The 24,002-nt window shown below is 41.5% G+C and overlaps 2 protein-coding genes across 4 annotated transcripts in view; one reads left to right on the top strand and one right to left on the bottom strand.

Annotated features, from left to right (window-relative positions):
- The window catches only part of ALDH1L2 (aldehyde dehydrogenase 1 family member L2), a 29,159-nt gene extending 24,708 nt beyond the window's left edge, over positions 1 to 4,451 (bottom strand). The window contains exon 1 of the mRNA XM_085227839.1: positions 4,386 to 4,451. Coding sequence (XP_085083965.1) covers positions 4,386 to 4,436 — 51 coding nt within the window. The 5' untranslated portion in view covers positions 4,437 to 4,451. The remainder of the gene's footprint in view (positions 1 to 4,385) is intronic.
- Positions 4,452 to 13,035: 8,584 nt separating this feature from the next.
- The window catches only part of WASHC4 (WASH complex subunit 4), a 40,357-nt gene continuing 29,390 nt past the window's right edge, over positions 13,036 to 24,002 (top strand). For all 3 annotated transcript variants that reach the window (XM_085227801.1, XM_085227809.1, XM_085227792.1), the window contains exons 1-6: positions 13,036 to 13,172; positions 18,006 to 18,145; positions 18,905 to 18,958; positions 19,117 to 19,182; positions 19,337 to 19,382; positions 21,916 to 21,983. In XM_085227801.1, the coding sequence (XP_085083927.1) occupies positions 13,112 to 13,172; positions 18,006 to 18,145; positions 18,905 to 18,958; positions 19,117 to 19,182; positions 19,337 to 19,382; positions 21,916 to 21,983 (435 nt within the window). In that variant the 5' untranslated portion in view covers positions 13,036 to 13,111. The remainder of the gene's footprint in view (positions 13,173 to 18,005; positions 18,146 to 18,904; positions 18,959 to 19,116; positions 19,183 to 19,336; positions 19,383 to 21,915; positions 21,984 to 24,002) is intronic.

Below are 24,002 nucleotides of genomic sequence, written 5' to 3'. Positions count from 1 at the left end.
GGATTGCTCCTGCAAGTGCTTCCTTTGCATTTTTCAACCTTTAAAAAACAAACGGACCTGGCTAGGAAGGAAAGGTTCACATAGAATAAACAAAAAAGCTTGCCTTCCTCCAAGCTGAATTGGACAGAAACTTCTTCTAGACTCAGACAATTAAAGACTCAGATTTCTCGGGAGGCCTGAACAAAAGGTGGAATATAAATCCACATCCTTACCTTCATCCTAACTTTCATCTTTCCCAAGTGGACTTCGACTGCCATTTTTTTCCTGAATGACTCACTGCATGCCACAAGCTCAGGATAAATAGGAACCAAAGCACTGTCTGAATATTTTAGCCACTGGTATTTGTGCTGTATGTTGACACACGTTTTTCTTCTCCTTCCTCTCCTCCCTTTCTTATGGAGGCTGGGACATGAGGGTACCTCGATAAAGTGGATTGTTGACTGGATGCTAAATGGTCTGGACTGCCCATCAGATCATATGATAAATGTCCTGAGAAACAGATTACTCAAAACCACAGTCCATTTCATTACAATTCATTTCACAGTTGAAATACTGTGGATGAATCTTGATGTTTTCAAGCTGTTTTAGTTCTGCAGATGGCCTCAGAGAAAGGGCATTACAATATAGAAGATTCCACTACAGGAACATTGAAGCAAGCTTGTTATTTTACGCATATCATTTTTATATAAAGCAGTAGGCAATAACTATTTGTCCAAAGGCAGTATTTTCCATCAGAATGAAGCTGCATGGCCAAAGTTCTCTGTATTACAGCATTAGTCAGCTTGCTTGCAATTAAAGTAGTACTAAATAATTGCAAAGGTGAACATAACTTGGGCCATTGCAAGATTAGATTTTTAGGGCTGGATGGTAGAAATCCTTTGCGGGACCAGTGATACTGGTGCTCCTAACCAATGCTGCACTGTTGCTAATTATGCCTAAAATACATCCACTATCTTGATGACATTAGTAAAGACAAGTCTCTGTTGTGAATTTAATCTAGTAAAGCTCAGTGGATACAAGTAGATTGTATAACCAATGTTTTATGACCAATATTTTTACTTTTACAGTAGAAACACTGCTGCCTTATCAAAATCAGTCATCAGATTTTCCTAATTGTTTAATTATTTTAAGTATCCCAGAGGAAATATATGGGGAAAGATAAATGTGCTGGCTCACTGAACATGCTTGGCATGGTAGGAAATCCTTTCATCTCTGTACAGAGCCAATTTAGAGTGGGAGCCCAACCAGTACAATGAAGAAATATTGAAGATAGTCCAGATATGAGTTACTTCTACTCTCATCCTTCTGTTAACATCTCTCAGTAAGAACACAAGACTGAAAGTGCTCTGCTTAGTTAAAATCCAGTCTTATGCCATCACAAGTGATCATGTAATACAATTGTTTTCACAGATTTATCCAGCCTCCATTCTAAATTACTTTTCAAGTACTTGCTGCTGTACTCTATTGCTTTTTTGATACTCGGCAATCCTCTTTGAAATTTACAGTCCAAATTTACCATCACTTTAAGAGCTACTTTCTCTTCACTTATTCACAGTGTTACATGTAGCATTGCTGTTTATCTTGCTCCACAGCTTCTGCTCTGAACAGTTTTTCTTGTATTCCCACATAGCATAATCCTAAACTTAACTCTTAGTTCATGTATCTCTGTGAAGAAGTCTGGCTATCATATTACATGGAACTGTGTACTAGTTCCAGTTCCAAATCACAAGTTGCTGTAAATCATTCCTTATGTTAAGCAAGTTATAGTAGCTTAATTCACATTAATTGTGGAGCTAAGTCAACAAATGGTAAGAATAAAAGAGAGGACTATGTTTTATGAAGGACTGAAGAGTTAAGAATGTAGATGGGCTCAGAAAGTTTAGTTTCTTAATGGCATTGCGCAAAAAGATCAGCCTGGCAAGAAATCAACTCTGGTGTCTCATGTGCATAGAAAGTTACTCAGATGGAGACTGAATTCAATTTCAGAATGGATCTTTCAGCTGTAGATTCTTCAGTTACTTCTCTAACAAATGGTACGTGTGCATTGTGTGACTGTTATTAGCTCCTGGCTTAGACGTGGCAGTTTGCTTGTCTCACCTTAACAAATGCTCTGTCATCAGCAGAAAGCAGGAGCCAAACTCACAAGTCTGTTGGGTTCGGTGGGAGAAATCCCGTATGTGGAAGGACTTAAAAGTTCAGACCACAAATTATTTTTTGTCTCATTTGAAAAATGACAATTGATTCACTGCAGAAAATCTAAGAGCCAGCTCCTCTCTTACTTTGGAAACTCTCCTAAAACATTTCTACCTAAGATGAGTTAGACCAGTGAAAGTGGGAAATCCTCTTTGAAGAATTAGGTTTGAACAAAACACCCAATTAAAATGGAAAGTACTACAAAACTACACAGAAATAAAAAATAGTTTTTTTCTTTCTTATGGAAATGGTATATTTAGGACAGGATACCATCAGTACCATTCACCATAAACCTGTAGAAAGGAGGTCTTTAAAGAACACTGAAACAATGCTACTGAATAAAGTGATGGATAGGTACCGGACTATAATCACTGACACATCCAAAGAACAAACTTATCACTGTTTCTGTCGGTGATGTTAGGACTTACATCGGATTTTGTTTGCAGTTGCCTGGCTCAGTGTGGGTATATGGTATTCATCAACAGATACTTCTTTTCATGGGAAAATTAATGGTTACGTATAATCACGGTGCACTTCTTGCTTTACTTCTGCAAGGATGCCCAATTCCTACTTATGGGAAACAATGGAGCACAGGCGGTTTGGAGAGATCTGGTCTTTCTCTTGTTAGTTCAGTAGTCACAGGATAACAAGGTTAATATGACAGTGCTCCCAAAATATAAACTGCTGCTCACTCTACCATAATTCTGTTGGTTTTGAGTTCAACACTGCATAGAGAAGCAGCAAAACAAACACTAGTGACTATTCTCAACTCTTTGAAAGGGTAGATAACAGCAGGACACGGGGAAATGGTTTTAAATTGAGGGAGGGAAGATTTAGGTTGCATGTCAGTGGGAAGTTCTTTACTGTGAGTGGTGAGGTGCTGACACAGGCTGCCCAGGGAGGCTGTGGATGCCCCGTCCCTGGAGGTGTTCAAGGCCAGATTGGATGGGGTCCTGGGCATTCTGGTCTAGTATTAAATGGGGAGGTTGGTGGCCTTGTGTGTGGCAGGGGGATTGGAGATTCATGATCCTTGAGGATCCACAGGATCCATTGATCCACAACCTCCCTAGGCAGCCTGTGCCTCTTCTAACCGTGGCCATTCTGGATTCTATAATTTTGTGATATTCTGTCAAACTGTTCTTCCTAACAAGGGAATCAAGTCCAAGAGTTACACATTCTTCTTTCTAATGCTACAAAACTTTTGCTGATAAGAATATTTATTTCGTAGTTAAAAATCATTTTCTGTTGCTGCCTCTCATACGTGAGCATATACACAGGTCTAACATGTAACGAGTTATCAATTTCTAATCAAATTTATTGAAGGTGAATGCTTAATAACTGCTACTCTGACTGTGAAGCTACCAAGAACACTGCAATATTTTATTTATTCTCTACAAGGATGTAGTGAAGCTAGTAAATATTTCAATATGCTGCATCTTTTCAAATATGAATTTAAAATTGTGCTTTCTTTAAAAAGCAGTGCTGCAGCAGGATTTGTGCTAAATTCCAGTGCCTTCAAATAGAATCCAAGCGTAGGGTCTCCCTCCCTCCCATTAAACACATCTGAGGGCTCACAGCAGTTATTCATTCTTATCTGTTGGCCCCGCTGACTGCATTTCGTGTTCAATCTCTTTATTCTGACCTTTCCATGCAAAATCCTTAGGATGATTTCCTTGCACTAAACTGAGCAAGCACAAAACACACAGCGCTCTTTAGGAAAGCAGAAGCCTTCTCCCAGCCTCAGCTTGCCAGACCCCCAAGCATCTGGACAATGTGGATCGGGCAAGGCACTTCAAGGCACTTGTACGGTCTATACATGGAAGAGGAAAAAGAGAACAGCTCGGAACAAGCGCTCCTGAGGCAGGGGCCGCGGAGGCACTTAGGCCGTGAGGCAGAGCCAGACGGGCTCGGGAGCAGCTCCACACCCGGGGGGAGATGGCATCCACAGGCCCCCGCCAGGCCGGGCCCGGGGCCGACCGGCTCCTTCCAGCCGCATCCCTGCGGCGCCCATTTGATGACCGCGGGCCGGGCAGGATGCTGCTCCGGTGCCTCCCGAAACGTCTCGCCCTCCCCTCGCCCGTACGCGCCCTACAATCCCCCCCGGCAGCGAGGACGCGCATCATCCCCGACCCCCGCCCGCCTCGGTTCGGCTCGGCCCGGCTCCGCCCGCCGACGTTCAGCGCCCCGCTCACCGCGGAGCTCGTGCAGATGGTCCGCAACAGGCGCGGGGCTGCCCGCAGCATCTTGCGGTGCGCGGTCGGGCGAGCGGCGCGCTGACCCGGCGGAGCGCCTCGTCTGACGCAACCCGCGCCGATGGCGCCCGACCAGATCCTGCGGCCCCGCCGCGGCGGCGCGGCCCCGCCCGGGGTGCGGCATGGCGGCGGAGGAGCAGCCCCGCACCTGCCGCCACTGCCCGGGCAGCGGCGGGAAGCCGCCGGGGGCAGCGCCGTGCCGGGTCCTGCGGGGAGGTAAGGGGATCCGTGTCGTTCTCAAGCCGTAACAACAAATTCTCGTTGCGGGTAGAATCCTAGAATCGTTCAGGTTCGAATATACCTGTAAGATCATCTGGTCCTACCTTCAGCCCATCCCCACCGTGCCCACTAAGCACATCCACACGGTTCTTGAACACAACCAGGGACAGTGACTTCATCACTTCCCCGGGCAGCCTGTGCCACTGCAGCACCACTCTTTCTGAGAAAAATGTTTTCCTAATATCCAACCTGATCCTCCCCTGGTGAAACTTGAGGCCATTTCCTCTTATCCTAATACTGTGACCTTGGAGAAGAGGCTGACCCCTGCCTCACCACAATCTCAGGTTTTTGTAGAGATAAGGTCTGCCCCGAGCTTCTCTTCTCCAGACTGAATAACCCCAGTTCACTCAGCCGCTCATCATCAGACTCGTGCTCCAGACCCCTTACAGCTTTCTTGCCCTTTTCAAGTTCCAGGGCCTCAATGTCTTTCTTGTAGTGAGGGGCCCAAATCTGAACACAGCACTCAAGGTGCAGCCTCACCAGTGCTGAGTACATGGGAATGATCACTTCCCTGCTCCTGCTGGCTGCACTGCTTCTGCTACAAGCCAGGATGCCATTGGCTGCCTTGGCCACCTGGGCACACTGCTGGCTCATGTTCAGCCAGCAGTCCACTAACACCCCAAGATCCTTTTCCTCTACATGGCTTTCCAGCCACTCTGCCTCAAGCCTGTAGCGATGCATGGGGCTGTTGTAACCGAAGTGCACGACTCGCCACTTGGTCCTGTTGAAGCCCATACAATTGGCCTCAGCCCATTGATCAAGCCTGCCCCGATCCCTGGGTAGGGCCTTCCTACCCTCAGACTGATCAACGCTTCCTCCCAGCTTGTCATCATCTGCAAATTTAGGGTGCACTCAATCCCCTCATTAAGATCATCAATAAAGATATTAAGCAGGGTTGCTCTCAGTACAGACCCAAGAGGAACACCACTTGTGACAGGTTGCCAGTTGGATTTAGCTCTATTCAGCTCGAATCTCTGGACATGGCCAAGCCACAGGCTGTCAGCTTCCCCAGGAGAATGCTGTAGCAAACAAAGACTTTACTAAAGTCTAGGATGACTACATCTACAGCCTTTTCCTAATCCATAGTCACCTGTTTACAGGAGATCACATTGGTCAAACAGGACCTGACTTTCATGAAGATAATGAAAATACAAAATTTGGAATGCCAAAAAATATCCCAAGGCAAATGAAATTGACCCCCGTAGAAGGGCTACGAACAACAAACCAACAGCAGATACTATAGCAGGACTATGAGCATGACTGCTACTCGGGTCAGGCTCAAACCTCAGCAATATTTAACATTAAAGAATGGAGGTGGGTAAAAGACTGAAAAGTGCTCTGCTCTTCTCAAGAAAACAAAGAAGAAAAAATGAAACTGTTTATCATATGAATGGCTCATGAACCACATTAGAGAAGTCAAAAGCAACACTTCCATTGAATTTATAATCTGCACAGGTCTTGTTGCAGTAGAATGTGGAGTTGAAAAAGTCTTGCCTTGCTGCTTTTATCCTCTTCTGCAAAAGAACTGTGATAGTAATGCCTGGGGTTCCATTACAAGGTACCCATAATCTTCTTAAGGTACTCCCATTGCTCAGCTATGCCTGCAAGAAAGGCACTTCTGCAGCATGGCTGCTGCTCCTCTGTGCTCATGGGGCATGGGAAGCAGAGGTACAACATGAGATAAATTGTACCAGTCCCACAGGAAAAAATAATTGAGGTTTTATGGACTCATAGAATATGATGAGTTGGAAAGGATCCTAAAGCAGAGTACATATCCCCCGTGTAGTAAAGTGACACGGGGGTTTGCTTCGAGACCCTTGTAATATAATTAATTATTGATTTACTCCTGTGCAGCAAAAATATATTCTGCCTTTTACTCATGGTGAATAGGTGACATGAAATGGAATCTATGCAAATGGTAATTAGGACAAAGTATTAGACTTTGCTTTTGCAGTGAAAATTCAACACTGAGAGCCTCTAGTAAGTTCCTATACTTTCAACCCTTTTTTAGGGTGAAAAACCTAGAAGAATACTTTGCCAGCTTTACTGAAGTTTCTCATGATGCCTTCATTCAGAGTATGTGGTGACTTACTAGATGATGGAACAGTCAACTGAGGGAATTAAGTTCTTTTGCTCTGAGATATTGAAAACTGAACTGGCTAAACTAGCAGAATTCATCAAAAAGTCCCACTATAAGGAGGAACATGGTTATACAAGTGATTCCTTTTCTAGTATCTGTGGTCCTAAGGGTTAAAAAGAATGGTGTGCAGTAAGAACAAGTTATGCAAATTCCAAACAACAGAGTGTAAAGAATTTTTACTGTAAGTGCTGGCGTGAAAAACACTTCCATACTGCAAAGTTTGGAACTGGATTCAAACACTATCAAAGTTTATGAGATTCCAGATCTTGGTTCACGGTCCCAGATCCTCTCCAACTACAATACCATTCACCTGGAATTTAGCAGTTGACATGCAGCCTTACGGCAAAATACCTTGTATTCTTAGATAAGCAATTTGTAATGACTTACAGCTCTATTCCTTACACCCCCACAGCACAAATACAACAATTCATGCAGAATACAATAGGACCTTAATTAGTTGGCACATCTTGGTCTCCAAAACACAATGCCAAACCCAATGAGCCTATGTCTCCATTTACCATGGCTTTACTCCACGAACTATTAAAATGTTGGGTGACAAAAAGGAAAAATCACTGGAGAAGGTGTCCCTTGTCAGTAGAATCATAATATAAAGAATAGCAGGGCAGTAGGGTTCAAGACCTACTTTAGATTTTGTAGTAATGAAGAGGGAGAAGAGAAAAGACAAGGAGAATATGTAAAATCACATGCAAGGATGGTATCTGCATACCATGCTTCTTTCTTGTGATCAGAGTTGATTAACTCAAACACCAGAGCTTCTAAAACCTGCTTAGTAAATTGACCATGAGAATTTCAGGGATCAGTATAAACATTCATAGCCAATTCACAAGGATTTTTTTGGTCACCTGGAAAATGACTACATTGACCTGTCTCAGAATGAGTAATAGTAACTTGCAAATTATCAACATTTCTTGTTAATCCAGGAAAGAATCCTAGCTCTGATGATATCAGTGTAGATTTTTGCAAATGATTTGGAGCACATTTTAAACATTGAGTTTTCTTCTCTTGATTTCTTCCAGTTCTGCTTACTGGTTCTTAAAGCCAAAATTTAACTTTGAAAAAAATTGCTATTATCCTCAGTAAGATTTCCAGCATGGTCTTCCCCCTAACCCAATTGATTTCCATTCCCTGCTTTTCTAGTGAAATATGTCAGCAAGGGGCACAAACAAAAAGAGTGATATGTATAAAAACATGACACACAAATATTATTCCTAAGTTAAACTTGTTTGTTCAACAGCACACTTACAAAGCAAAACGTGGTTGTATGTGCAGAAGTGCACAGAGCAGCTGTTAAACCAAATCCAGATGAGCATAATATGATTTCTATAATGTAGAAGTTACTCTGTTTTGAGAGTGTCTTTAAAGATATAATCAAGAATTGGCAAGACCATTGCGGAAGGCTGTGTTCCACAGTACACTGAGTACACACACGTACTGAACTGCTTGGGAAGCTGCTCAATCTTCCAGAATTTATTTTCTTTTGAAAATCATACCCTGGGGTTCAGTAATTGGCTAAACTAGCTTTGAACAGGCTTTTTGTAGTTGAAAATCAGCCTTGATGGGGCTTTTCATAATGAAGAAACATTTGGTCATAGTTCAGACTCACATTCCTCAGGAGTACTTTACAGTTCATCCAGTTTGAAACACTAAGTGATTAAAAAAATAAATTGAGGCTTTGTACTGGTTATTCCCTAACTATGTTAATTGCATGACAAGTTTCAACTCAAATTTTGTACAGCAGCAACTTTTCTTGTTTTGCCACTCACCACCACAGGAAGCTTCTATTTCTTCTTTTCTCTCTGCAATATTTATATACAAAACTTGATTTAATTTTTTTTCCCCATTTCAGCCTTAAATTAATCTCAGGTTAGAAACTCACATGGTTTCCAGTGAGGCTTTCAGAATTTACTGATACAGATTTTCTGTCATCTAGACAACCCCTTAAAACCAAATGCTTAACATTTCATGTTTCCAGAGTAACAAAACAGAGCATATATTTGGTGAAGAAAGGGAATTATTTTACTGATTTAAGCAGTAGAAAGAATTGTGACGTTCAGATGCTTTACTCATACATACAATCAGAAGTCTCTCAAATTCCAAACAATAAGCTAGAAACTACTTTTGAAAAAGTATTATCTTTGTGGATCACAGTTGTAAAGAGCAAGTCTCAGATAGTAAGTATTTTCTGGGAATCCTGCCATAAAAACTGAGCAAGAACTTTATTTTACTTAAAATATTCATAGAATTTAGCATTAAACGTTCCACAGACAAGGAATGTATAACATAGCTGCACTCCTGCAGATCCAGCAAGCCACATTCCTTCTCCTGTAAGTAATTACAGTTCTACTAATCTTGCTGAAGCTGTGCCTGCACACACTAGAAGCAATGTTTTCTCTGAATGCGTTTCACCGTTAAAAAAAAATAATGGCTCCTACTTGCATTGTTAAGGTTTCCACTAAGCTACCAAATGTCATAAAAATTCTGTGAAAAATGCCACATTACTGTATTGGTGGAGCCAGGAGTTGGACTTGATGATCCTCATGGGTCCCTTCCAACTTGGATGGCTCTGTGATTCTGTGTTTCAAAGGAAAAAAAAGTTCAGTACCTCACACAGTCAAGTCTATGCTGTTTTACCAATTTATAGACAACTAGCCACTGCATAAATAAAACAGTCAGTACCAAGTTAGTTATCCTGTATTTTGGTCTTTAATCTCCCTCCAATCCTTTATAGTGCTCAGTATAATGAATGATTTCAACTAGTACAGATTTACATGAGACTCAATGCATAGGAAAGTCCAATAAGAAATTTTACCTTCTTTATCACTTCGGTCTGTTCAAAAGAAATGAATCAATTCTCAACCTCTTGAAATAATATTCAGATTTCCAAGAATATCCGTGCTAAACAAAGTCTAAAGATTTTTCTGACTGCTGTAATTTCTAAAGACGTTGGCAGATACTTGAGCAATCTTAGCAACTTCTTATAAGCCGGTAATAAATAAAAACTTCCTAGCACACATGAAAATCCTAAGTGTTGCCTGACTTTCAGAAAAGATACTTATAAAATCTGTCAATGCTTCCACTTCTGCAAACAGCATAAAGCCATTCAATGAGAACCGAGTACAGTAAATTTATCAATCAGAGCCAAAATCCAAGTAAGAAGAAATAAAATTATAGCAGCAGCTGGGCTTGACCTCAGTGTTGGCAACAAACACTGCCACCTAGCGAGGCACAAGAAAAACAATTAGTCTTTTAACTAACCGCATCATAAACGCCATCATAAAATTTAACTGATATACTTGTTTGATTCTGTGAGATTTTCAGGTAATTAGGGCTCCTGCTTCTTTCTAAGAAATGCATTAGTTCTACAATTTTCATTCTTAAATACTTTACTTTTCCCATAATCAAAATAAGTCTTGCAATGACTTATGGTATGGTTATCCTGGTGCAGCATGGCCACTGCAGAAACAAACCAGCTGCTTAGTGCTGGTGATCTCACAGCCTTGCAACAACCAGCCTGGCAGTATTTTACTCCTTCTGTATTCACTTCAGCTGTGGAAAAAGAGGGTCCTACCAACTGCCAGCTCTTCAGCTATATCCTGAAGGTGGTACAAGGATACCTCTTTTCTGAGTCAGAAAACAAAACCAAAACCAAACCAAAGCAAACCAAACCAAACAAAAAAAAAACAAAAACTTTTAAAGTAGTTGATAAGCCATTTGTGTGCAGTTTTCCACAGGAAGAAACAGTATTTTGTTTCCACAAAAACTAGATGATTGTAGCAAAATTTTTCTACTGTTCTGCTTACCAAAACTAAAGGACATACCTTGCCTTTGAATATATGTATGCCTGCTCTACTGAGTTCAGTAAAAGCTGAATCTATATTACTGTAGACAGAATGTGATCTTTGTAGTCAAATATAAATTGTGATTTCATTTCGTGTGACACTTATGTCCCCAGAGGTACATGCATGCACTGCCAGCTGCCAACATCCTGCACAATTACATTACTAGGGAATTAAAAGCCCCATTTCAACAGCTCAAGCTCACACAGTAGACTGTGAGTAGAGCAGGTGTCCTTGGGCTCTGATCATAGAATCATAGAATCACAAAGGTTGGAAAAGCCTCTAAGATCATCTAGTCCTACTGCCAACCTACCCCCCCCCGTGCCCAATGACCACGTCCCTCAGTGCCACATCCACACGGTTCTGGAACACCTCCAGGGACGGTGACTTTACCACCTCCCTCAGCAGCCCGTGCCACTGCAGCACCGCTCTTTCTAAGAAGAAAATCTTCATAATACTCAACCTGAGCCTTCCCTGGTGAAACTGTAGGCCATTCTCTCTAGTTCTGTTGGTGTTACCTGGGAGATGAGGCCAAATCCCTCCTCACCACAATTTCCTTTCAGGTCACTGTAGAGAAAGATAAGGTCTCCCCTGAGCCTCTTGTTCTCAAGACTGAAAAACCTCAGTTCCCTCAGCTGCTCCCCATTAATGCTTGTTTTCAGACTCCTCACACGCCCAGATCTTTCTCCTTTACTCAGCTTTTCCAGCCACTCTGCCCCAAGCCTGTAGCTATGCATGGGGCTGTTGTGACTGAAGTGCAGGACCCAGCACTTAGTCCTATTGAAGCCCATGCAATTGGCCTCAGCCCATTGATCCAGCCTGCCCTGATCCCTCTGTAGGGCCTTCCTAATCTCAGGCAGATCAATGCTTCCCCCCAACTTGTGTCATTTGCAATATTAATCAGAACTGGGGAAAAAAAAAGAAAAAAAAAAAGTTAAAAAAGAAGATACTCTGAACGTTTTTCATATGATTTCTCAAAAAATTGGTTTTGATCTCTTCTTTCCCAGATCTAGGCTGTGTAGGAATGGAACGTTGTTTCTGCAATAGATATTAAAAAGGGGGAACTGATCTGAAGAAGTAGTGCACAATGTAATTGTATTTTGTAACTTGTCCTTAGAAATAGCTGATGTGAAAAAAGTAGGAATAGCATATATGTTAGTAACATACTTTAGAAATACAGTTGCTGAATTATGTGATTAATTCTTGCTTGCAAAACTGCAATAGTCTCTAAATGTTCCATTTAAATGTATAGGTATAATATTATGGACTAAAAAGCATGTTGTAGGGCTATTCTGTTTGGATAAGAGACCCTCAGCAAAAGAAAAACAGACTTAACAAACATGAAAGAAGGCAGGGCCTCCACACAAGGCTGGATTGCCTTGCTCTGTGGGTAGGTTGGGATGCAACAGGCAGGCATCAGGATACTCCCCCGTCCTCCTTCCAAGCTTATCTCTATGCAAGGACGAGCTGATGTCCAGAAACAATGACCGAGTGTTGAATGAGCAAATGTGAGAAGTTAACTAATTAGCGATATATGCTTAGCAAGCAAAAAATTATGTTTAGCCAGTATCTGTGTGTTTAGTTGAGCGTCAGGAAGATTGTGAACCTGAAGTGAACCAGCCAGTGAGGAACCAGGGGAGAAAGAGATAAGTGTTGAGGACATAAGAGATGTAAGGCTGTTTTCTGTGTGTTCTCCTGCTTGCAGGAGGCCTGCCATTGCAATTGCAAATAAAATCTGCTTTATCAGAGATACCATCCTGATTAATTATTTGGATATTTCCAACAGTTGGTCTCTTGAAATGTGCTGTAATGAGCTAAAAACTCACCGATAAGAGCAAGCACACCAGCCAGATCCTAGTTCCCTCTAAAATTAATCGATTTGGCAAAGGATGGATTGCTTGTCTCCAGAAAACAAGTGCAGCAGTGCTATTTTCAGACTGGCTGCATTACAGAGCTAGCTTTAATGGACGATCTGCAATTACTGATCCATCTCTCCGTGGAGCTGCTATTTCTGTTGCTCTCAGCCCCATGAAACTGCTGATGCTCCCACATCGTTCTTCAGAGCCATTTCCGTTTCTGCTGATAGCACAGTAGTTACTGTGCTGAGGTAAAGTCATCGCTGTGGGCACCGCAATCGGCCCCAGTGGCACTTCCCCTGTCACGCTAAGCGCTTTTACTTCTTTTGTCCTCTAACTGACATTACCAGCGTCCCGCATGGGAGCGAGGTGACGGCGGGGCTGACGCCGGCCTCCCCCTCCCTCCACCACCCCGCCTCCTCCCGGAGTCCCGGCTTCCCCCCCGCTCCTCCGCCTCCATTTCCCAGAGTGCGGCGCGGAGCGGGGCAGGAAGTCCCGTGCGCCTGAGTCAGGGGAGGCGGGCGCGGCGCTGCTATGGCGCTGGAGACCCTGTCCCCGGAGTGGGAGTTCGACCGCCTCGACGACGGCTCGCAGAGTGAGCGCGCGGGAGGCGGGAGGGCCGGGCTGGGGCAGGGCGGGCGCGTGTGCCTGAGGACAGAATGGGGCTGCGGGCTGAGGAGACCCCCGCCAGCCCCTATCGCGAGAGGCGGGCAGTGAGGAAGAGGAGGAAGCAGCCGTGGGAGCTGAGCGGGGCCGGTCCCCATCCCGGTTCCTGCCCTCTGCTCGCCGCGTTCAGGGCGGGCCCTGCTCCGTGCTCGCCTCAGTGGCTGTCGGGGGGCGTTTGTATTGGGGGGGGGCTGCTGCGAGCTTTGCTCGTGCCCCCAGCGCGGCGGGGACCGCTGTCTTCGGCTTCTCCCGGTCACCCCTGGGGGCCCACGCATGTGTGCAGCATCCCCCGAGCAGGCTGAGGCAGCCTGCTGAGATCAGTGCGTTGTATGTGCTTTCTGCCGATAAAGGCTGTTTGGCATGGAGCTGGGTGTTCTCTTTCATCTTTAGAAAATAGATACGTGAGACCTCGTGGTGCTGAGCACTGTCAGATGGGTGCGTGTGCCCCATCCAAATCCATGTGTTCTCAGCCTGTGGAGGTAGCTGACCTACTTCCTAAATAGAGGTGTATGGCAGTCACACTGAGATACATGCTGTATGTTAAACTGTGCCAAATTGTGGAAGGAAGGGATCCATTCAGAGGGACCTCAACAGGCTTGAAAGATGGGCCCAGGTGAACCTAACGAGGTTCAACACAGCAAAATGCAAGGTTTTGCACTTGGGCCGGAGGAATCCCAGGCATCCATACAGACTGGAAGGAGCGGTCCTTGAGAGCAGCCCTGCAGAGAAGGACCTGGGGGTCCTAATGGATGAAAAGCTTAACATGAGCCAGCAGTGTGCCCTTGCAGCTCAGAAAACACATGGTATCCTGGGCTCCATCAGAAGAGGGGTGGCCAGTGGTGATTGTCCCCCTCTACTCTGCTCTTGTGAGGCCCCATCTGGAGTACTGTGTCCAGGCCTGGAGCCCCTAGTACAAGAAAGACAGGGAGCTGTTGGAGAGGGTCCAGAGGAGAGCCACAAAGATGATCAGGGGACTGGGGCACCTTCCCTATGAAGACAGGCTGAGGGAGCTGGGCTTGTTCAGCCTGGAGAATGGAAGGCTGTAGGGTGACCTCATTGGAGCCTTTCAGTACCTGCAGGGAGCCTACAAACAGGAGGGGAGTCAACTCTTTGAAAGGGTTGATAACTGGTGAGGTACTGGAACAGGCTGCCCAGAGAGGTTGTGGATGCCGCATCCCTGGAGGTGTTCAAGGCCAGGTTGGATAGGGTCCTGGGCAGCCTGGTCTAGTATTGAATGTGGAGGTTGGTGGCCCTGCATGTGGCAGGAGGATTGGAGCTTGATGATTCTTGAGGTCCCTTCCAACTCTGGCCATTCTATGATTCTGTGAAATTAATGACACTAGGTGTTGCTGTGAAAATGTGTTACTTGTGGACCAGCTGTTTCAAATACAGCATTACCTTAGGATGGTTTCATTAATAATAGCCTATTCATTATTCTGTCTTTTTGGTAGAAACTGAAGCTTTCCTGAGCTGAGGTATTTGGCAGCTCTCGAGCCATGGAATGCGAAGTATGGTTTTTGCTCAGAATATCAGTTCTCTGTGGGACTTGATCATGGCATTACACGCAGCCATGTTACATCACCCAACATCCTCTCAGTATCAAAAGAGAAGCTGTGAAAAAGAAGGTGACAGACTATTTACCAGGGTCTGTTGTGACAGGACAAGGGGAAATGTTTTCAAGCTAGAAACTGGTTATATGGAAAAAGTTCTTTACAGTAAGGGCACTGAAGCGCTGGCACAGGTTGCCCAGAGACATGGTGGATGCCCCATCCCTGGTTTCACCCAAGGTCAGGCTTGAGGAGCTCTGAGCACCCTGTTCTAGCTGTAGATGTCCCTGTTCATTGCAGGGGATTTGGGCCAGATAGCCTTTGAAGAGCCCTTCTGACTCAACAATTCTGTTACCACCATCTTGACTGTGAACAGTGGCAAAGTTCACAGTACAGTATACAACTTTCAAGGAAAAGCAGGAAAAAAAAAAAGTTATTTGGAAAGAAAGTGTTGCTTTGCTTTGTCAGTTTTCACTCTATACTTGTATCACAAACTTTTAGAAATCACCGTGTTCTTAACTGAGGAAATAGGATGCTGTAGAAGTCCAGTTTACTTTTTTGTCCCAGGTATTTATTGACGTTGCACCTGCAAATCCTGCTGTGGCAATGGATGGCCTGAGTATTGACAATGCTGACTTTATGGAAGAAGATTAGATGAAGTTGGAGATTTTGTGCTGCTAAGTATATCCTCATGCTGTTCCAGTTGTAAAGCTTTCATTTTATCACCTGAGGAGAAACTAAATCAAACTTCATTGTAAACAGATATGCCTTGTGAAGCAGGTCTGTGGCTTGGAAGAAAAAGATAATATGTGATTTCTTTTCCTTTTGCATGTAATCCAGTTTCTTTATGAAAAAAAAAGTTATGCATGCTAGAAATCTCCCTCCAGCTTGAAGCCATTTTAATCAATTCAAGCCTACCTGTATCTGGTTCACTAATAGCTTTCACTCTCATGTCTGCTTTAGAGAAAAGATGATAAATTATTCACACCTGCCTTTTATTTTTTGTATAGAATCAGTATGAGGTGGCACATCAATGTCTGGCAACATTTAGTTTTGTCAATACCTGATATCACCTCTGTTGAGCTACAGCATGGTTTAAGTGCATCTTTTGGCTGCTGGAAAGATGATGGTTTGTGGGTTTTTAGAGGAGTGTTGCTGCTGTGAGATTTTTTTGAATATGTTGCCTATTTAGTCGAGGGAATTGATTTGAGCAGCAGTGCCTGTTTCTTACTCTTGTATGACTTGTTTTTTACAGTTCTTCCTATACAGTCCCAATACCTCTTTCAATATTTTTTCTGCTCTTAGCTTTGCCTTTTGTGTGAAGAGAGAAGGAACAGGAGGGGATACCACAGCATGCTTCGAGAATTTAAATTTCCATGCTCTACAGCATCTTCTAACAGTAAAGTACTGCAGCTGCTGGGATGGCAGGTTAAGCTCTGTTCTGCAGGGCTCTGCATTTATCGGAGTTCTAGTGCTTCAGTGCATCAGGGCTTCTAGAAGATGTGCTGGAAGGGATTTGGAAGGCGAGGTGAATTGATGGAATAGAAAAATATGATGATACAACACAAGGGCTGCAAATCGGTGTCTGAAGGGCATACTGCTGATAGAGAGTGTTTTGTTCACTTGCTGCTTATCTGTTTGCATGAAATTCAGTCTTCTTCATTTGGTGGTGTCTGTGAACCATCAAGACAGGCAGAACCCAACGGCGCTAATGTGGAACTTAGTGTGATATAGCTCACAGTGCATCTTGGACAGGCTTTGCATTTGAATTGCTGCTGGTTTCAAAGTAGGAGCTTTGCATTAGTTGAGGAGAATTTGTTCCATTTCTCCTCAGTCTCAACTCCCCAGTGTGTAGTCCCTCTCTTCTTTGACTCTTCATTTGCCTTCGTTCATTCCTCCCCTTATTTGGCTAGGGCACTTCTGCAGGCACATTTTCTCTTTCTCCAAAATATGTCTGTAGGATAATTGATTCAGCAAAACTGGTTTACTGAAGAGTAGTCATCAGCTACCATTTGTCTCAGTTACAGACAGTTTAGATGTGTAGGAGGTGAACCTGCAAAATAAAAAGATTTTTTAGCTTTTGTCACAACCTACTTGCTAAAACACAAAAAGGGCATATATACTGCTACGTAAGCTAAAAAGATTGCTGTCTGCAGAGTTGTCATTGTGTTTTGACAAAATTCAGTTATCCAACTAACTTAGGTTCTTTGGTTTATTTATTTTAAAGGCAATGCTATTTTCAACAAAAAGCAAAAGATTGTAAGCTATTAGATGTTCAGTGAAGTCAAGGAGGGGACGCTTCAGTCATCAGATGAGAAAGGATTGTAGTTCCTTATGAAGCATGGAAGTCCTGAGCTGTGATCACTCTTTCCATAGTTCAGATTGTGCAGCTCAGTCAGTGATTATGTAATTCTTTTTTGTGTATGTGCGTTAGTGTAGGAAGAAGAAAATTCAGGATAGAGTGAATGAAACTTCTCTGGATCAGTTGTCTTTAGACTTCCTATACTAATTCTTACTGATCTTGGTATTTGACCAGCTGAGTATTTCCTTTTGAGCGTAAGAACCTACTTGGAACTATCAGTGACAGAACAGCTGTGCATTTCTATGTTCGGGTGCTAAGCAGAAGAAAAATTCTGCTGGAAAGTAGTGAGTTGCAATATGGTGGGATTGATTGAAAACCATCAGCTTCCAGTTTAATACCCAGATGACTTACTAAGAGGTAATAGGGGGAGAGCAGAAGACAGATTGCTTCCCATACAAGTTCTACTCAGACCAAAATGATAACACCCAGTGCCTCAACTGTCTCATATCATTGTCTATGGCCTGGCTTTGCTGATGGGTAAAATCATCTGCCATGCTGCAATGTGATCACTCAGTTCTTTGCTCTGCAACTTGGTGTGGTAGTTAAGTTTGTTCAGATCTTAGTTTGAAAATAAATGTACACGTCAAAAATATTTTTTAATAAGCCTCTTAAATGTTTGTTATTCTTTCATATTTGGGGTTTATTTGAAATGGATGCTGAGTTGGATGATTGGTTTTCAACAAATAAGAACTTCGTGTTACAAAGATGCAGTTGTTTCAAGAAGGAAATGCTGCACCAAAACTTGGAATGCAGTACTACTAGCTAAATAGCAACAGATTAAAACGTTCATGAACTTTGGGATATTGGAGTTTACTGAGTATTTTATGTAACTATCAATGTTATGAATTCTCAGAAATCCATGCTGAAGTGCAGTTGAAGAATTATGGAAAATTTCTTGAGGAGTACGCGTCTCAGCTGAAGAGAATTGAAGATGCTCTGGATGACTCTGTTGGAGATGTTTGGGACTTCAGTCTTGACCCTATTGCTTTAAAGGTCTGCTTATATTTAATACACATTGAAACTGTTATTTTCCTCATTCCTTCTTCCTTTCAAACCTGATAAGTGAAAGCTTCTTGCCTTTGCGCTTCTAAAATGTTGACTTTTGTGTTTGAGAAGCCTATCAAATAGAGTTTTAATTTTTCGTCTTCCAGAAGTGTTTTATTCCTTGGTCATAAGTTTTCTGTCCTCTGTAGAACATGAGTTTTTTTCATCATCACATTTCATAAAAGTGAGAAATACTTTTCAGTGTTGTTACCATATGGAACTTGTATGTGCAGAAGATGTAGTCTCAGTCCTCCATCTATTCAGATTACATGTGGGGCCTCTATAGTGCTGAGCATATGTGAACTATATGTCAGCAATGAAACTGACTTCAGTACAAAATCTCAAGTGCCTGCATGTAAATAAGCACAATGCTTCCTGTTTCCTGCATTTGGAATTCCTAATTTCTCTTAGATTTCCGGAGTTGTTATTTTTCTGTGTGCACCGTAATGACTGTGTTTTTACATTTCAAGTTTTATGAGTAAATTGATATAAATCCTATATAGTGTAGCTAGTTCTTTCCCTTAATGCATGAATGTGCAAAGGGAAGGTTTCCTGCAGCACAGGTTGTTGGTAATGTGCCATAACTGGCTCTTTTTACTGACCTTACTTGAGATTAAACTGTAAAAAAGTTACACTACTTGCTTAATTGCTTAAATGTGGTTTTGACAAGTGTTTTCTAAAGCTTTTGTTTGTTTTAATCAATTCTAGCTTTTGCCTTATGAGCAGTCCTCTCTACTGGAGCTCATAAAGACGGAAAACAAGGTAATTGCTTTATGATTAAAAGAAGGGGGGGGGGGGGAAGTTGTGTCATCTAAAACTGATCCATCTCATCCATTTTAAACATGAAAAATGCTCTGTAGGATTTTTATTTGCTGTAGTTCTGTGATAGTAATCTGCTTTTTTTTTTTTCCTGAGTCTAGGTTCTAAACAAAGTAATAACTGTGTATGCTGCCCTTTGTTGTGAAATCAAGAAATTAAAATATGAGGTAAGTTCAGCTTTAATTATGTGCATGAAAGATTGACGAACTGATAAAGATTTATTATTTTGCAATGAATAAGATATAATGATATACTGTCTAAATAATTTTTGTAGCATGATCACTTATTTATTAAAAGACAAATTTATGTTTCTGTTGATAGGCAGAAACGAAATTTTATAATGGCCTCTTGTTTTATGGAGAAGGAGGTAAGTAGCTCCCTTTACTGGAGAAGTTTGTAGTTTACTTTGTTGCTTCCAATTGTATTAAATGCTGTGGGAAGTCTGTTTTTATATTCCAGCTGCATGCTTTCACTGTATTGTTAAATGATAAATACAAAATAATGGACTTTGTGGTAATAGAGCTGGCATCAAGACTTTATAAATGAAGCCTGATTATCTGCAGTAAATGTTGTCATGTTAATGGGAAGTTTTGTTGCAGCATGACGTACATGAGAAGTACGGAGTATGGACTTGACATTTTTCTGGCAGATGACCTTTAAGTGAAGATAATGGGAGAATGCATGAAGTGTATAAAAGCAGTGCTTTTGAAATTCGTGACTTTTTTCAGTAAACACCTTAATGAGATTAGTGTTTAGGTGTACAGAAAGCTGAGTTTATACACTGTAGCAGCTGTTTTTTCTAAGTATGGGATTGAATACCTGTGTTCCACTTGGAAACACATTATCCTCAACCAATTTACTTCCTGTTGGGACTGTTTTTTGCAGGAGTTGTTGTTGGTTGTAGTAAAACAATGAATTTGCAACCTGTCTGTAGTAAATGAAACTTAATAATACCTTTGACCAAGTCTACTCTTGGGATCATGGTTGTTTCAGGAGGAATCCCGATCTTGCTAAGGTCGTCATCTGTGCTTCGAGTGAAGAGAATTGCTCATTCTGTTACTTAAATGATGACATAATCCAGGGACAAAAGTGTTTGAAAGACATTTCAGTTGCCAAACCTTGCATTTTGTCATAGAATTTAACTGGTAACTCATCCAAAGGTCTTAAGCTTCTATGTTAGAGAGTGAGCACACATCCTTGTTCCAAGGACTCAAGTGCATTTCTGAGATAGGAGTGCCGCCTGACTTTTGCTTTCTGTTTCATGAATGTGAGACAAAGGAAGGCATGCCCCATTCAGTGTAGCCCTGTAAAACAGCTCTTTTTGAAGCTTCTTAAGAGCCTTGATTGTGACAGCAGTATTGGGGAAGGTGGAATCTTGGAAACAGCAACTGTTAGAGATTGTTGTAAGTGCAGCATAAGATACCTGTTGTGGTTCAGTTAAGGAATGTCAAAAAGAACACCGTGCCTTCTAATATCTGAAAAGAAAGTGCTCTGCTGTCAAAACGATAGTAGGGGGTCCCTCAAAACTTCTTCACATCTCTAGCATGAGAAAAGTCATACTGTGCCAGATTAGCATAGTACAGCAGCAGTTTGTTCCTACTTGAGTGTTCTACAAGGAATGCTTGAGAATGGAAGAAACTGAGAGGTCGACATTCTGTGGGTTGGGTGGGAGTACAGGAATAAAGTTCTCTACTCCCAGATCCCACCTTGTAGCATATGCTTTGGTAACAACTGCCTTGCTTACTTAAAACGGCTAGTAAAGCTGCTGCCTCAAGGATGGCTGAAATTGGATGGAACAGAGAAATACCGTGTGGCTCTTGCCTTCTCTATATAGCAGGAAACATTTTTTTCATTTTATCCTCTAAGTGACTAGGATTACTGTAGGAACTTCAGCTAGTTGGTTGCCTTTTGGATCATCTGCTAATTTCAAGAGAGGAAAGGTTGCATAGAAAGCATAAAGGGGAAGGATGCAGTATCTAAATGGAATTATAGAGGCTCGTTTAGATTTTGGTCACTGTTCTAAAGGAATATTTTTACGAAGACCAGAAACTTTAAACTAGATATATTTAGAAGTTTCCTTGTACAGGTTGAAAGATCACCTCTCTAAACAGGAGGCTGCTTTTCTTTAACACTACTTGGTTGTTGTTATGGGTTTTCTTTGTTTTGTTTTGTTTTTTGTTTTTTGTGGATGAACTTGTAATTGTAAGCTATTTTTTCCGTAGTTGCCCAATAGAAAAATCTCAAATCTAGAACATTAAACTATCATCTCTTTAAAAAGACTGTCAGGTAGTACTACAACTATTCCAGCTGTCCAGAAGAATTCGATGTGGTGATATGATTTCTGCTTCTCATAGTATCTGATTAGTGTACTTTGTCACACATGTCATGCTTTGGACATAAGGTGAGAGCCAGTTGTTTTGTGCTGGATAGAATATAGGAAAAAAAAATCAATTTATTGATGAAGTTATATGCTACACAGGTTTTCTGTTGATTTGAGATGTAATATATTCTTTCAGCTAATAACTATACCAGCACACATTCTTTGCAATGTAAATAGCTTGCTTTTACAAACTTCTTTTAATGGAAACTTTGATATACAGTTATGTAAGGTATATCCTTTAAGGAATTCAGTTTTGTAATTATTTTCTTACAGGTGATGGAAACTTTTTTCCTGCTTTATGCATAACTTAAAAGCAAATTAATTCTATTGGGAAAGGAAGTTAAAAATAATTCTGCTTTAGGAAGGAAAATTAAAAGCTTTTAAAGTTCCACCGGTAGGCTTGAAGGTGTACACTGAGTTTGTATGACAAACATAACTGATTTGGAAGGAGAGCTCCAGGGTGTAATGAATAGCTCTAATGCAGCCTTTTTAAATTAGTGACAGTTCTTTGTCTTTGAAGCCACAGATTCCAGCATGGTGGAAGGAGATTGTCAGATACAGATGGGAAGATTTGTTTCCTTCTTGCAGGTAGAGTATCAGGATTTTTGACATCAATTATAACATTAATTTTGTTTGCGAAGTGGATTGAGATGTCTTCAGTATCCCGCTTGCATCTTGCTGAAAGGCACTGCAGTCATTTGATACTGTCATTGTTTTACTTGCCCATCTGTTGCTACCACAGTTCACTTAGAACACTGCTGTTTAACTTGGTTTGATCATCTACTCATATTTGGCTTTTTTTGTTTACACTAGTCTAAAACTTTGGAGGACTCGTGAGAGGGTAGGTTATGATTTGTGTGATCTTTGTCCAAGGAAATTAGAATTTCTTAACCAAGTTTCAGGAAGTGTGGGGTAAGTATATGGGGTTGTTCCATTTGATAGTAAGGTCAAGGATTTCTATTCTTACAGTTTTGATTAGCAAGCTTTCATTGAAAGCTGGACATGAATTAATGGTTCATAAACTGTTATGTAGCTGTTGGGAGGTGAAATTAAAGTATGTATCTGGGGAAGAAAAATTGTTTGTGTCACACTCAAGCTTTCAGGAAAGAACATTCATTTTGGATGTAGTTTGGTTGCTATGAGTATACTTTGCATGAAAACAAGGTCTGTGCTTCTTCTGGTGACTTCTTGTGGTCTTAGATTTCAGTTACTCTGGAATTTCTTTTTCTTTATTATAGCTTAAGTGACCTTTATTCCATAAATGTATTTTTATTCAATATTTCTTGTAATGAAGAATATGTTAAAGTGGAGAAGGTAAGGAAACTCTTAGAATGCTTAAATGAATTAAGATTTTTTTTTCTTTCTCTATCATGGCAGTGCTTATTTACTGAGTCATTAATAAGTTGAATGCCATACAAAGTTGCTTCTCAACCTCTCTTCCTGTGCCCAAGTGCAGTTAGTTGTTAGGGAAAAACAAAAACAACAAAAGACATCCTATCTTTTTCATCCTTTTTGCCTTATTAACATGGTCAGTTCCTTTTTTCAAACTGTTCCTTACTGAGGTGATGTTTGTGAGATCTGTTGGTGGTTCTGAGATGCGGCTACTGTACATTGTGGGGTTTTTTTTTTGTAGACTTTTTTTTTTCCTCCCTGTTAGGATTTTCTGAGATAAAAGCTGAGGGCAAAGTACTTGGCAGCCTAGATATCTTCAGCGTAAGTGAAATACAAAGTTCCTTGTAGTACAAGATACGCTTATGGGTTATATCCCATTAAGTGTGTTTATAGTGGAAATGTTACATAAATACAGCAGTCTTACTTGTGATCCCACTTTGTCTATGTCCTACCATAGCTTGTTGAATATTGAACATGAGAAAACAGGCAGACACAGGACATTGTCCCAAAGGGAAGGTTACCATACTGACTGTGTTGGTTTGGATAAAGCTATGAGGAAAACTTTTTTCCGGTCTTTTTCAGCTGTTGTGTTGTTCTGAACCCACTCAGCAGTAACTGATATTTGCCCATTGACTGCAAAATGCTGTTAAGGTCAATGTTACAAACTTTTTCCTGAGGGCAATGTAAAAGCATAACCGAAGACTATAAAAGAGATGAAATGTTTCCACAGAGCTAACACCTACCTTCTGGTTTACTGACAGTTTGGAGTTAAATATTCTCTGCACATCAATATACCTTTCTTTACAACTTAATTAACTAAAATTTGCTATGTAAAAACATTTAAATTATCAAATCGGTGCTATGAAACACTACTAGGTAGTGTTGATCTTGCAGAAGATTGTATTTGAAGAACCTTGACAAACTGACAATTGTCTGTATTAGGTAGCTGATAAAATGCTATTAAATTGGACCATTGCCTGGAAATTTTAAAGAGGCAGCTGGTGCACCCTCCCAAGGAAACGTGATCTCAATTGTCTGTTAATGTGCTTTTCTGGAGTCTGCTGGCTGGTTTCAGCTGCATTTGATAGAGCAATACAAGCGTAAGAAGTAAAGACACTTTCGTGTTTTATGGAAACTGGTGACTAATAGAAGGTAGAAACCCAAATAAGATCTATTTTTGATGGAGAGAAAGACAGAATTCAGCTGTTAGCCTGT

The sequence above is a fragment of the Meleagris gallopavo genome, chromosome 1, assembly GCF_905368555.1.
Source record: "Meleagris gallopavo chromosome 1, MGAL_WU_HG_1.1, whole genome shotgun sequence".
NCBI classification, from domain to species: domain Eukaryota; kingdom Metazoa; phylum Chordata; class Aves; order Galliformes; family Phasianidae; genus Meleagris; species Meleagris gallopavo.
This window is presented reverse-complemented; position numbering and strand designations above follow the sequence as displayed.